This window comes from Echiichthys vipera (assembly GCF_963691815.1).
Source record: "Echiichthys vipera genome assembly, chromosome: X".
Classification (NCBI taxonomy): domain Eukaryota; kingdom Metazoa; phylum Chordata; class Actinopteri; order Perciformes; family Trachinidae; genus Echiichthys; species Echiichthys vipera.
Window position 1 is genome coordinate 20861135 of NC_139825.1, and position 16772 is coordinate 20877906.

Genomic DNA, 16772 nt, shown 5'->3' on the forward strand with positions numbered 1-16772 from the left:
CAAAGCCAAGCTCAGCAAGTTCTCGTTCTTCCTGCATGTCCCCAGTTGGTCATTAACAGGTATGTGTGTATAAGCTTAGCACGCCACCCCAGCATTTCTCAGTAATTTAGCAACACTAACAGTATTATCCCATGATTAGGACTAACTGTAACCAGCTTATGGGGGTTGCTGCTGTTTTGTCTGCCGATGTTTTTTTTCCACGCTGCTTTGCCTCGCTGCTTTGCCTCGCTGCTTTGCCTCGCTGATTTGCCCTGCTGCTGCTGCTGCTGCTTGTGGCTCCTGGTGGTGGTGTCCCCGCTTGTCTCATCTGCCGTGTCTTGGGAGCAGGTTTACTTCAGAGTGTTTGTGCCACATATGCTTGGTATGGTTTATTTCATTATTTTGTTAATCTTTTTAAAAAGATTACATGATAAAATTGTACTTTCTTTTTAACATTTATGAGTGAACTTACCTGTGTGCCATACACTTTAAATCAATTATCTTGGTGAAACTCCCGGAGTGGCGTCCCTCTCTCCCTTCCTCACCACATATTCTTAAATCCTTTTACATCCAGTCTCTTTTTTCTCTGCTGTAATACTCTGTTAAATATCTGTCTCGCACACCTTCTGCTGGTTCAGCTGTGCGTAGCTGCTGGGAATTTATCTGGGCCTAAAGTAAAATACCATGACCAGTTTTATGACCTCCCTGCTAGTAGCCACTTAGAACAGAAATTGAGCCTTTAAAGCTCAGGTCTGTCTGACCTTGAGCTATTTATGTCTGACCTTTACGTTCTTGTTTGAACCAGAGGACAGGCTGAGGTCATGGCCCGTGACTTATCCTAATGATGATTTTTATTATTATGTATAAAACCGCTATCAGTGTTAGTTACACACACATACACACACACACACACACACACACACACACACACACACACACACACACACACACACACACACACACACACACACACACACACACACACACACACACACACACACACACACACACACACACACACACACACACACACATACACATACACATACACACACACACACTTAAATTCAATTCAATTTTATTTACAGTGCCAAATCATAACAAAAGTTATCTCTGGACACTTTACAGACTAGGTATAGACCACACTCTATGACTATGACAAATAAATGCAAATTTATTTCATACAAGTTTCATTATCTTGTAATTATTTTGTCCATACTTATAATGGCAACTATTAGATATCAGTATTAATTAATTTTGTGTATCGGAGGGGTATTTCAGTTTCAGACTTTTGTCTTCATCTGGTGTTCTCCGAGTGAACTGCATGTTAACTAGGAACTGGTCAATCTTACCTAAAACGTACCATAATTGTACTGACAATGAAACAATATACGTTATCTGATTAGTTTGTTTCCTTTTATTATATTTACAATGTTAAACCAGTGCAGCCAAACATAAAATAAATAAAAACACTGAGTCACACAAAAAAGGAGGGGCGTCAGAACAGCAAAAGGAGCTTCATGCAGTTAATACAAGATTGTCCAGCAATACCTAAACAAAACAAGCTGACTTTTGATGCTTTACAGCCACTTAATCGACCCAAATGAGATCCAAAGTAAGTTTGTCTGGTTCCTTTCCGACATGTTCTGCTCTTCTATAAATCTTTTTTTCTTTCTTCATTTTGTTAAACGTTGGAGGGATGCTTATTTGTGTCCGACAGACAAGTTGCCTTGTGTTATTTACCAGTAGCTCACAATCTGCAACTTTCACCATAAGGCACTTGTATGCAGTTAGAAATGTCAGTACTGAACTGATCATACTATTTTACCCTGGCTGGTGTGATTGGAGTACAGTACCAGGATCAAGTGCGACAAGCAGGTTAATATAATCCAACTAGAACGTTTCAAAACTAATAATACAAAGGTAGTGATGTCTCCTGGTGAAATAGTTTTATATCTCAGTAAAAAAAAAAAAATAAAGGTGTTGTTGTTGAAAACCTCATAATTATGATGTATCTAATTCAACCATTCAGAGTATTATAGGTTTTAATTTGAGACCATGTTTTCACATATAATCCTTTTATACACTGGTACAGAAATTTAAATTGATAACATTAAAAGTGCACAGACCATATTGTAAATATTGCCTGTCTTTTCTTACATGTTTGGTTTTCATGTGACTGCAGTGCTATGGCCGTGGCTGTTTGTTGTTTTTTTTGTTCTAGTTCAAGTTCACTCAGGCAATGAACTATCGATGTACAGTACATTTGATATTGTCAAAAGTGAAAAAGATAACGACACAAAAGCCATTTCTTTTCCTTGAATAAAGGTATACAAAAACCATCAGTTGGACTTATTTCCAGAGTGATCCAAAAGCCCAGACAACAACACATTCAGTGTTCTGCAACATATTATTTAACTTCTATTATACAAACTGACATTTCCCCATTGTTTACTAGTGCTAGCTAAAAGAAAATCCCAAAACATGATTTATTTATTTTTTAAATCGTCAGTCCTACAGTAGTTAAGGCAAAAAGTAGTCTTTGTCATGGGCAGTGGCTTCTTCATCAACAATGTCCAGTGTGTCTGTATGCATCAAGGATTATACTGTATGTTACATTCATGCATGTATTGTGATTGTCTGTCCTCCTTTGTCCTGATGACAGACAGTGAAGTCCATGTGAGCATCGACACTCCTTCTGCAGGCTGTGAAGCATATTGAGCAGCTAGACTAGTGCTAATATTGTTGTTGGCCTTCAGTGTTAACTGTAACACATTGATACAGAAGCATAGTATGAATAGACTATGCAAGGCCAGCCATCAGCGGGCTGCAGCATGGGAGTATATAGATCACAGTGTAGCAGGCCACCAAATCTGCAAGTACTGACACAGTACAGAGAGCACAAGATGTCATGATCTCAGTCTATGTGCACTTTTTTAAGTCTGTTAGTTCCAATGCATAGACAGGAGTGCCACACATGGTGATTTCAATTAATTCAGTCAGTCGGTCCTTCAAGGCCATTTATGAGGTGCCGTCGCTCCAGTGCGTGGCCCATTCCTTTTTATGGACAATTCCTGACTTCTCAGTCTGGAACTGTGGCCGGTCCTCGCGAGGAATCTTCACTGCATGGTACTGAGGCAATTTGTCTTTGTAGTGGGCCCGTTGGAAGAAGCCACACTGTTGGCACATGAAAGAGTAAAGGAGTAGGTAGGAGTGTAGATAGAGGAAGAAAGGGAGACAGGAATGGAAAGGCAGGAAGGTAGGATAAAGACAAATAATTAACTGATGTCATATGTAATAAGGCGATTGAAAATCATTTGCATTTGTTTGCCCTTATATCTTCGGTCTACTTTCCAGTATCATGCCAAGTGATCTCATTCATTCCATTAAAGTAGTATCTTCTAGTTCTACACTGACAGATGAGTAGAAAAAGTGCTTATGCCCTTGTGCGGTCAGTGATGTTTGAATAAACACACATCCACCAAAAAATCACATCCACATGCTCCACATTTTTAATTCAGTATCAGTCTTAAGTGTCCTTGATTAACACACCAACACACTGCCACATTGCCATTATGAAAAAAATGTACACATCAATGTAAACAAAAACTACCTATTGACATTAGTGACAAGTTTATTCTGGCACCTGAAAACGCCAGTTGGTCATGAGATGCAAGTATTAATCGATTGAAAAGGGCATGGCGAGCACATCACAAAAATGAAGAGTCTTCATTGACTGGTGCCAGAATGAACAAGTAGATGATTAAACTGTGACGTCCACAGCAGAGGCACAACACACAGCACAGCAGGCATCTGAAAAGCCCTGACTGAGAGATGGCTGGATGGTGTTCAATAAGCACAAAAAAGACAAAACAATGCTAAATAACAGTGGCACTTTAAACTGCAGCTTTACATTACCCAAAGTTGATTATGTTTGCCAAACACACTGGTCAGTTGTCATCCTAGTATTTGTCAAAGCATGTAGCTAGCTAGGTAAGTAAGTAGGCAGGTGGTAAAGTAAGAATACTAAGAGAAGCAGGCAATCAGGGATATGTCAGAGTTTAATCTTGTGTTTTCCTCATTACACATAATTATTCTCTAATTAGCTATAGACTGGGATACAAAAACAATGCTGTAGTGTTAATTCAAATGTCTTCTAGATATTTACAGGTGAGGATACTGGCTTTTTGCCTGGGTTGTACAGCTTTAGCCTCAGCCTCAGTCAGCACAGCCCTCAGTGCTTTTTTTATTATAATGGGCCATTCACATATAGACTCAAAAGCTTTTACAAGATTCTTGTTTTAAGACATTAAAAACTCAGCCAGAGACAGTATTTTCAACCTAAGTTTGGCTTAACTAGCTAGCTATAGCTGATAAAACCTGCCAGTGGCAGTTGTCATGAGAACAGAATGTTTGCAAAGCGTAGCAACAGTAACTAAGGGGCGAGGCTTAACAAAGGGTCTATTACCCACCATCCCACAACTACAATAAAACATCTCTGTTTTTGTTATGAATGTGCCAAAATGTGGTAATATGTCACACTGTAATGAACACCACCAGCCCAACCAGACTGCAGTGAGGAGCAAAGCCATTGTGGGTGAGTATTTTTACCGCTTGGAGGGAGAGGCGGAGGGGAAAGCAGGCCAGAATTAAATATTTTATATTATAGTTCTGATGCCTGCTTCTCCGCCTCCGAGGGTTGGACCCCCAAATGGGCACGGTAGTACTCCGTCTCATAGTGCCGGCGCCGCTCACTGCGTTTGAAGAACCCAAACTGGGCAACAGATCACCAAAGGGAGAGCAAAACAGGGAATACGACGGGAAATTATATAGAAAGGGGATTTTAGTCCCCAGATGGAAGTGAGAGGAGACAAAACAAAAGGGATGACACACAGGGCAAACAAAAGAGGAAAGGAACAGATGAGAGTGAGCTGGGAAGAACAAAATGATTATAGAACAGAAAAGAACAACGCGTATAGAAATAACTGGACTACCATGGAAAGTAATGAGAAAATGCCAGAGAAACGGCAAGAGAGGTGACAGCGATGAAGTCAATTAAACTACAAGGAACTCGTATTTATAGGTCATTGGACTAGTTGCTATTGAAGTTTACAAATGCAGTTAAACTTAGGTGTTCTGTGTGTGTTTGTGTTACCTTCCACAGTATGCAGACAAGTAGAGTCAGTAGCAGGATGCCTGCCAGGGCAGCTATCAGGACGATCCACCAGGGGATCGAGTACTGGTCAGTAAGACCTGGCTCAGGATAGATCATCACTGGAACCTGCAGAGGAAAGGAGGATGCAATCAAAATGCAAAATGAAAAGAAGGGAAGGAGATAAAACACTGAGGGAGATCTAAACTTTAGAGCGGTCTAATCAATCAACTAGTCAGGCCTCAGTCACAGTTGCCTGTAAGGATAATGTGTAATAATAATGAGTTAATGAGTGTTTAAAAAGAGTTAAGAAATGTACAGATTGGAGATACTGCTGGTATGGATGTGTTAAAGATGCTGCCAGTTTATATGATGAGTACCTGTGCAGCAGCATCCTTGAGGAGCAGGTGTTTGATGCTGGACTTCACAGTGATGTTGGCTCTGACCAGCAGCTCCAGAGCACTTACTGCTGCAAACTCCTGACACACAGAAAAAGAGGAACCATAATGAAAACTTGTATTTAATAGCTAATGAATTATATACATAAACTGTTCAGAGTAACACTGTCCTTTGTTAATTCAGATACAGATCCTTCAAAGTCTTTTTGAAATATACATACCTTTTTAGATACATTGCACAAATCTAAATCTCACACTGCACTCTGAGACATATATTAATTATTATACCAGACAAAAAAATGTCATCATACCTTTTGGACAAACCCATCACATCATATAAAACCTGAAAGCATACCTTCATACTTAAATAGAAATTATTTTCTTCCAAAACGTGGTTTGATTTTTGTAGGTGGGCCATCGCTCATCTAATAACATATAAAAGGAGCAATGGCTGAAACTATGAAAATAAGACCCACATAAAATACGTATTTTTTGGGAAATAAAGTAATTAATATGTTCTTTTTGATTAATGTGGAAATTAGTTTTAAAAAATGCCATCTAAAAACACTTATTGGATGTCCGAGTTAAGAGCAAACACCATGTTTGTATATTTATTGTTAGTCTTGGCTCTCCAAGACTAACAAGACTTGGCTCTCTATATATTAAACGGGCAGCTGCAGGTGACTCAGTGGTCAAAGCTGACAGCTGTATTCACAGTTTGCTCATGCCTTACCATCAAAGCTTCTGTAAATAATTATGTAAATGCATTTGCTGCAATGAGCATAAGATCAATGTGGGTGCAGGCAGCAGCTGTAACAGTTGGACTGAAGCTGAGATGGAGAGTAATGTGCAATGAAGTGCTGATGTAATGATGACAGGGTTTTACTTTTTGTTTTTTTACCTCTATAAAGCTGCTGTTCCACAGCCTGGCATGGATCTTGAGGACAGCCTGACCAGAAAAACTGTGGAGGGGACACTGAAACAAGATACAGCGTGCTGACCCCAAGAGACAATCCTGGAGAGAAAGAAATGAGAGCTGAGCACTCTGGGATTTTTTCAGTTGAACTGAGGAAACATGTAAGCAACTATAACGAGTAATGTAGTGAAAAGAAAAGTCGGAATCTTTCCATTTGTGCATCTATATTTTCCTGTCCCTTTTACCAGTTTGAGTGACTTGCGTCTCTCCGAAGCTGCCACAGCTGGGGTGGTTCGTCCCATCTTCCCCTTTGGCATCACTTGACCGTCCTCCTCGGGGTGGGAGCGGCGCGTTCGTCCCACCTGATGGAAGTGACACATTCATTTTGGCAAAACTAGTAAAATAGAAGTCTCTAGAAAGGGTTGATTTGTGCATTACAAACAACATTAAACTGTCAATGTGTACATGTTGAAATAAAAACCTGTACCTCTTAAAAACAGCATATGAAAAAGAAAGTTGAGCCGCTCAATTGAATGGATCTCATATAGGATCCATAATTCCCATCTAAACTCTTAACATGGCTGCCACTGAGATACTTTTAGGAACCTTTCAGGCCAAAAAAACATTAATCAACCGCACCATCTGTGGCTGTAAAGGTGGATGCAAACTAAGTGTGTCGTCTTTATTTGTGGTGTCAAAATGAGCTGTGCTCTGCTTACTGTGTGACTGACAGACTGTGGGAGTTCTGCAGGCGATGAGCTGCGTAGCTTCAGAGGATTCAAAGCCTCAATTGGGGTGCACTGTGTGTCTGAGTGACCCTGAAACTTCAAGCTGGCAGGATACAGGAGCCATTTCTCATTGGCCAGCTCGTAAGGCCACATGACGTTGAGGAAGGCTGAGCCGAACGTCTGCAGAGCTTGGCCAGGATTAGAAACCTGATGGAATCATTTATAAGAAACAGATTAAATCTTCCTTTAGCCATCATGTGTCAGGGGCTGCTCACCTAGGTCCACATGGCAATCACACATGCAGGAATCCTGCACACACACACACACACACCCACGCACGCGCACACACGCACACACACACACACACACACACACACACACACACACATGCATATACTTGTTCCTTACCACAAACTCAAAATCCACGGGGCTGCCGATGTCCTCCAGACTGGTCATGGCACTCTCTCCCTTCACTGTCCCACTGAAGAACAGCTGGTGAGGACGAGCAAGCCTACAGTAAAACACAACCACATCAGTGAGTGGAACAGCTGCACAGCATATATCTGTTTACGAGGCACAGTAGCTGTACTGCCTAAAACCATAAGCATGCCTGGGATTATGTCTCTTATAACTGCGAGGGAACAACATGAATTTATTTTAGTCAAACTTATGCATTGTTATGTCCCACTTAACTTTTTTATATGTATCTGAATATCTTTGCAATTTCCCAAAGTTTCCAAAGATGAAATATATGTAAGGCAAAAATGTGTATAAAATGATGCTCGCTATATCCTTATCATGCATAATATAGGGCCATTGAAGAGCTGGAAAAGGCGGATACAGAATAACATGATTTTAACAAGCTAAAGGCTTAAGTAAACAAGCCTAAGATAAAGCAGCATTTCTAAGCCATTAACAGTTTTAAACCTTGACTGAGGAACTAAAAGGTTTTACTCACCCACTGACAGACAGAGGGAGCTCTATCACAACTTTAGCGAAAGCTGTGACTGGTTCCAGTTCAGGCTGCTCACTGATACTGAAGACAAAACCACAAAAAAAACGCTGTGATCAGTGATTATTTGGGCTAAACAAGTAAAAAAAATAGTAATAATAACTTCACTTAAGGCCAGACACTACAGGCAATTTATTTTTATTTTTTTCATGCACTGTTCAATGTTGAGATGTGGGCTACTTTATCTTCTTATAGACTAGTGGAATTAAAACATTCAAATACACATTTAGGTGTTGATTTTACTACACTGACTATTTTTCTTTTAAAGACTCTTTTCTGTTTATATAAAGTGATAAAATGAGATATCCAAAATTCCCTCTGTAAAAACCCCTGACTCTAATATAACAACAAAAGGAAACGTTCAGGAAATTTATACAAATTAGCATACATTTAATAAAATAATACCCCATTTGCATATTCAAGATTAACATTTCAGAAAGTTTTCTTGCCTTAAATAATCAAAGATTGATGTGACATTAGATGCGTATCCATTATGATGTAATTTTGCTTTAGGACTTACGTTGTCAATAAGAGATCTGCTGTCAACTCAGTGGTATCAATTGTGATGCTTGATGTGCTCAAGTTAATGGAGAATTTTAGCTGAAAAAGCAACACATAAACTGATATTTCAGAGAAAAGTCAAGAAGAAAAGTCAAATAATTACACTTAATGCTTAAACTATGCTGATTTTTATTCACACCATAGGAAATAAATATCATAAGATATGTAGGCATACACAATTAACCAAGATATATACACTTGCATTTTTTTAATCCTGACAGCCCTCTAAGCTTTTGTTTCCGTACCTTGGTATTTCGTTTCACAGGGTTTCCCAGGTCACATTCAACTTGGGAGCCATTCTGGTTCGCTTGGCATCTCATCTAGAGTCAGTCAGGATATAAAAAAATACTATCAGCAATGAATAGAAATCCAAAAATACATGTATCTCATCCTTGAATCCACCTCTACCTGTGATGGAATCCTGGAGCCGGTATATGACAGAGTGTTTGGAAGGGAAATAAGCAGCTGAGCAGCGTGGGCATCATCTCCGTCCTCCTCAGGGTGCAGAGGGTCCGAGGGCATGTTGGTGACGGTGATCTCCAGCACCACCAACCGCTGGTCCGACAGGGAGAACACCTGCACATCATCCTCATCTCTACATGAAGAGATGTTAGATAAAAAATGGTTTATGAATTGTAAAATCACTCTGACACACTTCAGCTCCTTGGTTCATCAAGGAACACTCTTACATTTATATAGAAAGCTAAATAATAATATATTTGTTAGAAATTGAAAAACTCTATCGTTTTTAATGAGTTATAAACATTTGGCCTCTGTCAGGATAGCCAGGCCAACTAATGCTTGTTCTTCAGGATTGCAAAACCTAGTCCTACAAACCAATTCATCATCTCATCTCATCTCATCTTCAACCGCTTATCCGGGGTCATGAATTAAAGCTTTCAGTATCAACTTATATGCACATGCCTTATAATCATCGGTACCAGAAGACACAGTGAAAAAACATGAAATTAAGAATGAAGTGGGAAGCATACTAACAGTAAAACAGCCATTATATTATCATGATAACTTGAGACAAAATAAACATTTGCATATACATATTATTACCACCATATACATATAATCATTTGTGGGGTTTAGGTTGCTAGGCAACAGTCTCTGAGGCAACACTTGACATCACTAACTTTGGCAGAGGGGTGAAGAGGTCGGAGGTCAGGGGTCGTGTTCCAAACTGGTAGTTGAGCTTCAGGTTGCTCTGGCAGATTCTGTCACTGCCACATCCTTCTCGCAGGAAGTTCACCTTCAGAGGGTAAACAAGACGCATTTTATAAGCAAAAATGCCAAAACTTCACAGGTTCCAGCTTCTCAACTGTGCATTTTTTCTGTGTGTCTTCATCCTCTATGATAGTAAGGTGATTTTGGACTGTGAGTCAAACAAAACAAGATGTTTGAAGGTGTCACCTTGTGTTTTGGGACACTGTCACATGCATTATTTTCCCCCACTTTTTCTAAAACTTCCTAGATTAAACAATTAATCAAATAATCAATAACTATTTGTTACAGGCCGAGTTGGAAAACACTTCTACATCATTATCAAAATGCTTAAAAAGCAGCAGATATTTGGGGTTCAAGGTAGAAAAACAGAATTAAAACGAATCAGTGCAGGGTTAACACCAGTTTCGAATCACCATATTTCTACTAAACAAATCTATTTCTGCATGTTTATGTTGTTAACATAAATTTAATTTTCAGCACATATGTTTTACATGTAAAATGTTTAGCTTTAACAAGCCTGAATAACCTCAGAAAAAACTGTTGATGGGAAGACTTAAATTACTACAGTAATCGGCCGGTAAGTGCAGCCAATTCAAAGTAATCCTGACCATAAAATACTTCAGCTTCGTTTTTGTTACAGACCTCAGAGTGCAGCGTATTTGAGGGAGAAACACTCAGTACGGGCGCCAGCTTCTCCAGCCTCTTGGCACCTGAGTGTCTGCGTGGTGGCACAGCCTTGATGGTGTGGCTTATTGCCAATGAGATGGGACGTAGTTTGTCACGGATGTTTTCCTGCATGGACAAATATTATAAAAAAAAATAAAAATAAATTGAAAACAAAACATTTGGTTAAAGAGTTTCTAGTGTCGAGATTTTGGATCTTTGCAGCATTTTGACTTGTATATGTCAAAATACTGAATGAAAAGTAAACTGCACAAGTAAACTGCACAATGAACTGAAACTAAATACATAAGGTAGATTGTCAAAAGAAAACACGGCACCTTTCCTATGATTAGGCAGTTTGTTATTTCCATCTATTTTTGCTACTAGAGTAAAATAAAAAAACAAATAACAAGCCCGAAATCCACACAATATTGTTTACAAGTGCCTCAAACTGGAAAACACAGTTAATTTAAAATTACAATAAATCAGTTATAAGTTACTGACATGGAGCTGGAAGGTAGCAGTGGTGCACACAGGGTGACGCTGCCGATGCAGCTCCACATCTTCTGTCTGCGTATACTCCGGCTCCAGAGAACTGCGGCCCAGGAAGTTAACACGGTGCGGGAGGCCCAACTTCCTGCGCTCGGTGTCAGCTTCAAAGTGCACCAACAGGGCTTGGAGGGAATAAAATCGGGGGCGATGCATGAAGAGAGACAGGGGGATTGAAAAATGTTAGTCCACTTAAAGAGTTCATGGGGGACGAACTTATATGAAACCCCCATCTGAGTGGATACACAGCTGTGATTGAATCAAAATAAAGTCTAACGGATACAGTTACTTTCCACTGTAAATAGAAATGACTCCTGTCCCACATGAGAGAAGAACAAACATGGTCTTGAAAAGCGAGGTGTGACTTACTAATGTGTGGTGAGTAGTGTTCTGGGTGGGCTGTGAAGGTGAAGCAGGCCTTGACCTCCACGCTAAAAAAAGGCAGACGTGGAGAGTGAAAGTCATTAACTGTGTTATGGTTTTTACAACAGTATGAAGGATTAAGAGTATACATTATTTTCAAAAGAAAAATACATTAGCAACTGTTTGTTTGTCTTTTAAATCTTGGTTGGGTTCACTGATCCTGCACTGTTTATCACATCAGTTCTTACCAGACTCCTTCTCTGCCGTTGCAGTTGTGCTGCTCCAGATCAATGTACTGAGGGTCAATGGATATTTCTCTGATCACATGTATGACTGGACGAGACCTTGGGGACATACAAAGAGGTGTATGTGTATTATTTTCTTTCTTCTAAGATTTGATCTAGCAATATGAATTAAATACTGGGCCTCATTTGGGTTAAATCAATCTTTTCTCACCTGAAGAGAACCACTGAGTCATTAAGAGAACCCACTGCAAGATCTGGATAGTGGTTATTATCAATATCTAAACCGCCTGAGATGGAGTATCCAAAACGTCTCACATCAAAGTCACGACCATCCAGCACCTGATGGGATGAGAAACACTGATCAAATCTTATTCTTAATTTCTTTTGGCCTATTCAGTGAATTTTTTTTCTGTTGTATGAAACACACCTGAGCAGGTTTTGTTTCAATTCCAGCATTTGAGCCCCTGTAGATGAAAACTTTGCCGTCTCCATCAAACGGTGCGCCCACAGCAATATCTGAACAGATATGGAAATGATTGAAAACTTTTTTACTCACACCCCATTAAGTTGTTTCTAAAATAATTTAGTTACTGCTCAATAGTGTTGGATGAAAGTGAAAGTAAAACTTCATGAATGTTAACTATATTTAAAACCATAACTATTTTTAAGCAGTATATAACAGTACATTATTGCATTATAAGTGAAACTGATGATGAACTGTGTGAAAAAACAACAACATTGTTCCCACCTCCATATCCGTCCTGGTCCAGATCTCCTATGTTGCTGACTGTCATTCCAAACATGGAGTCATAGGTCCCATTGAGACGGATGGGCCGAGCCTGATCGTCCCAGTGACCGAAGGGGTTTAGATACACATATACGGCTCCACCAATCTCTGCTTTACGGTCAAAGAAATTAGGAGCTCCAACAATCAGATCTGTCCAGCTAGGAACAGAGACAGAGAATTAAAAATGAATAATACCATTTCATAAAGTGTTGAATTTAATTTTTGGAGCCCTTAGAAAATCTTATCCAGCTTTTTCTTTATTTTTAAACATACCACGTCTTATTCACTTTTAGCCCGAGTGATAGAATGCAAGTACATTAACTCACTGGACTTAAGTACAATTTTGAGGTACTTGTATTTCACCTCCTTATGATACTTTATACTTCTGTTTTGCTACATTTCAGAGGCAAATGTGCTTTGCACCCATGCACCCCACTACATTTATTTGACAGCTATGGTAACTTTTCAGATATTACATATGAAACATGTATATCAATTAATAAAATTATAATTATCCAGTGATACAGAAAAATACAGGGCCAATTTTGCCTAAAGAGGACACACATAAGTTTATTTTGCTGAAAATACTTGTATACTTCTTCCACCGATGGCCAGTCTTATCTATTCAATCATGATCATCCAGCCTGACTCTTCATCCAACATTTCCTTACCCGTCCCTGTTCAGATCCGTCGTAGCTACCGAGTACCCAAATGAAGACGCCAGCTCTTCCCCCCAGAAGATGTGCTGTGGCACCAGCCGGTACACGTTGTCCTTCCTCAGCAGCACCACTGCCCCCGTGTGATTGGCCCGAGGGGCACCTGCCACGAAGGTCAGCTCCCTGAGGCTCATTATCCCCATGGCCGAGTCTACAGAAAACCCTGGAAGGCAGAAGCCAAGATGGAGGAAAGGGTCAGGGGTTAGTATTGACTGTGGGGCTCAGAGGCTCATCTCCTCTGTGCAGCATGTTCTACTCATCTTCTTACTAATGAAATGTGTGCCTTAAGTGACTATTGATTTTATGCCAAACTCATGATGGGTGTAAATGTCCTGTGTGCATGTGTTTTAAGACTGCTGTAGGCCGGCAAATGGTTGTGCGTGCACTGGTAAGAGCAGAAAAGGCCTGTTGTGACGTTAACAGAAGGAGATGTACAGAGCTTCACTTAATGACTGCTGAGATCCATGATGCTGCTGCTCTGTATCTGTTGCCTCAAGTAAATGCAAGATGTAAACATAGTTGGTGGACGTTAATCAGATTTATAACCTGAAGCAACCCCTCTTTTGTGTGGAAGGTTATGTCTGCATGCATGTGTGTGTGTGTGTGTGTGTGTGTGTGTGTGTGTGTGTGTGTGTGTGTGTGTGTGTGTGTGTGTGTGTGTGTGTGTGTGTGTGTGTGTGTGTGTGTGTGTGTGTGTGTGTGTGTGTGTGTGTGTGTGTGTGTGTGTGTAAAGGAATGTGTGCTTGCATATAAATCAGGTAAGGCAAATGAGTGAACGAGTGGAAGGGGGAAATGTGTGTTTGTTTACTTCATGACGAGATGTGTGTTGAAATTTTATTATCAAGCTGTGAAAAATAGCACACCTTAAGAAATATTTCACCTGAACAGAAGCAACCACATGCATTTGCTTCACTGGCTTTAAAACATGCAGAAGGGAGGGTGTGAAATAATTAGGACATGAGGGGGTGGGGGCATCTGTTAGTCCTGAGTAAACATTCAGGGAGAGACACAACAGAGACAAACAGTGAGCAGCTCCAGGGTAGCAGGTGAGGAATGCAACATTAAAAAGCCAACGGACGGGGACAAGTGCCACTTTTTTCCACACCGGGTGGCTTTTAACACACAGGCTTGCTACAAGGTCGTCTCTATAAAACTAAATGGGGAATGAAAGCTTAAGGCAGCAAAAGGTTTTTTACAGGGCTCCTGCAACAATGGTTGTGTCTTTGCACTATCACATCACACATGCTTTTACTTTTTTTCTATATGTATATGTGTATACTGTTATTCCATCACTCAGGGCTGCTTTTTATATCTACTTTGTTCATTTTGTGTCTTTATGAATTTTTTTGTGTGCAGCATGGAGGGGGCTGCAATAGAGGTTTATTGTTTTGTTGTATTGTTTTGTGACAATAAGCTGAATCTTGAACCTCGCTGTTTCGTTTCACCTCATTACCGCTGTTAAGGAGGTTATGTTTTTGATTTGCTTGTATGTTTGTTTGCTTGTCAGCAGGATTATTAAAAAAACTACTGGCCCGATTTTCATCAAACTTGGTGGAAGGGTATACATGTTGCCTTGCTCAACAGCACCTCGGCTGTGCCCAGGAGACGAACTGGCACCTCTCCAGCCACCAGTCCACGCTCCATATATGGTCCACACAGGGACTTGAACCAGCGACCCTTCGGTTCCCAGCCAAGTCACCTATGGAGTAGTTTTATATGGTCTAATATATTATTTGAAATAAGTAGGTGCTGTTTTTTCCAAACTTATAACATCAATTAAAGCCTAAGGGATTTTTGTTCTTGTCATACACTTACTTTAATGTTCAATATTTGTGTGGGAGATGCATCCTCACTTAACCAATGTGCAGCTTTAATTACCATGTATTTTCAGCTATCTGCATTAATAATGATATCAAATTTATCATATATTCCATTCAACATTTTATTGGTATGTTCTTCCTTTACTATACATTTGTCTCATGTAGCACAGTAGCAATAGCTTGATATAATTCAAAGAAATGTTTTTGTCATATTGAAACTCTTTATACCTTAATTTTCCCTTTTACATTTCAAGATAAATAAAAGATAGATATTTGTTTTTGGCTCGAGCAATATATGTAATCTCACATTTCTTTTTTTTTAATGAAAACTTTTTTCACCGTTTGAATGTTTTTTTTTCACTTAGATGCAGAATCGAGCCTCAAGAAAACCTGGCTTTGACCAAACACCCTGCTAAGAGTTTCTAGTTTATATTATTTTCTCTGGCTGGGTTTCATTTGGAGGTAAAATATTATATATGCTTTTATTCAGTAACTCTTTGTAATGTAATTGATGTAGGTAACCATATGAAACAACTGAAGTCCTTTAACATTTTGGATTTAATGATAGTTCAGAGAGACAATAATCAGAAATAGCTACAACACTGTCTCTCTCAGTTTCATCAAGTAAACATGCAAAGCTGTGGCATATCATCTGGTTAGGATCAATGGAAGCATGTGAGTTATAAATGAAGGTTGAAAGGTCATGTGGGAATTAGTGTTGTCAAGGAGACGGCTCAATGTGAGGAATGGGAGGATAAGCAGGCTTGGAGATATGTGAATAAAGAGAATTATGGCAAATTCACACACTTAGTGAAAAGTAATAATGAATAATAACAACAACCAGGTTGTGTTAAGCAGATGATAAGTCGTCATAGACACTAATACCAAGAGATTCATAACAAAAACAAACTTTACTCCACCACTTTGGTCCAAACTGAAATATCTCAACAACTGTTGGGTGGATCACCATGAAATTTCGTACAGACATCCATGGTCCCCAGAGAATAAATCATATTGACTTTGGTGAGCTCCTGATTTTTCCTCAAGCGCAAACATTAGTTAAAGATTTGAATGTGTCCAATACGTACAAAACTAATAACATCCCCATTATCCTCAGCCCTACTTTTTAAAATATATTTTATAGAGCATAAACAAACACCCTTAAATCAGATGGTGAACACGGTAAACATTACATGAAAGAAGGTTCAGAAAGGAGACGCTGCATTTATGAGCGTATTTACTCCGATGGGAGTTTTTTAGTTACAGATTCTGTCACATTCTTTATCCGTGTAAATATGTAAGGAAATATAAATACATTATGCTATAGAAAAAGGAAATGTACCATTGGCGCCAGGCCCTAAGTGCACCGAGATCTGAAGCCAATTCAACATAGAGGCCAAACAGTTGAATTACAACTTCCAAATCGGTCATGTACTGCGATGGAGCCCAAAAGCACTTTTTCCCATTGACTGACATCTTTATATCAATGGATACATTTTTTTTTTGCCTCACAGCCCCCACAAAATGATTTGTTTTTACATCAGAATTTAATCTATTTGGTCTAATAACATTTCAAAAGTCTAGATGAGCCGCACAATTAAATAATGTAATCCCCATTAAAGTTAGCGGAGTCTCAAACCAAAAGTAGCT

The 16772-nt window shown here is 39.4% G+C and overlaps 1 protein-coding gene across 4 annotated transcripts in view; it reads right to left on the bottom strand.

Moving 5' to 3' along the window:
* Positions 1-1348: 1348 nt before the first annotated feature.
* Positions 1349-16772, bottom strand: part of itga7 (integrin, alpha 7) — a 34819-nt gene continuing 19395 nt past the window's right edge. For 2 of the 4 annotated variants that reach the window (XM_083939875.1, XM_083939874.1), the window contains exons 6-25: positions 13258-13465; positions 12548-12744; positions 12227-12315; positions 12011-12138; positions 11803-11898; positions 11561-11622; positions 11147-11316; positions 10622-10771; positions 9889-10004; positions 9155-9341; positions 8992-9066; positions 8706-8785; positions 8132-8209; positions 7582-7684; positions 7165-7380; positions 6691-6807; positions 6431-6544; positions 5512-5610; positions 5135-5260; positions 1349-3156 (exon numbers count right to left, since the gene is read on the bottom strand). In XM_083939875.1, the coding sequence (XP_083796001.1) occupies positions 3001-3156; positions 5135-5260; positions 5512-5610; positions 6431-6544; positions 6691-6807; positions 7165-7380; positions 7582-7684; positions 8132-8209; positions 8706-8785; positions 8992-9066; positions 9155-9341; positions 9889-10004; positions 10622-10771; positions 11147-11316; positions 11561-11622; positions 11803-11898; positions 12011-12138; positions 12227-12315; positions 12548-12744; positions 13258-13465 (2567 nt within the window). In that variant the 3' untranslated portion in view covers positions 1349-3000. Of the gene's footprint in view, positions 3157-4384; positions 4754-5134; positions 5261-5511; positions 5611-6430; positions 6545-6690; positions 6808-7164; positions 7381-7581; positions 7685-8131; positions 8210-8705; positions 8786-8991; positions 9067-9154; positions 9342-9888; positions 10005-10621; positions 10772-11146; positions 11317-11560; positions 11623-11802; positions 11899-12010; positions 12139-12226; positions 12316-12547; positions 12745-13257; positions 13466-16772 lie in introns of those variants that run through there. The other 2 variants (XR_014593794.1, XM_083939873.1) reach the window with 2 other exon arrangements.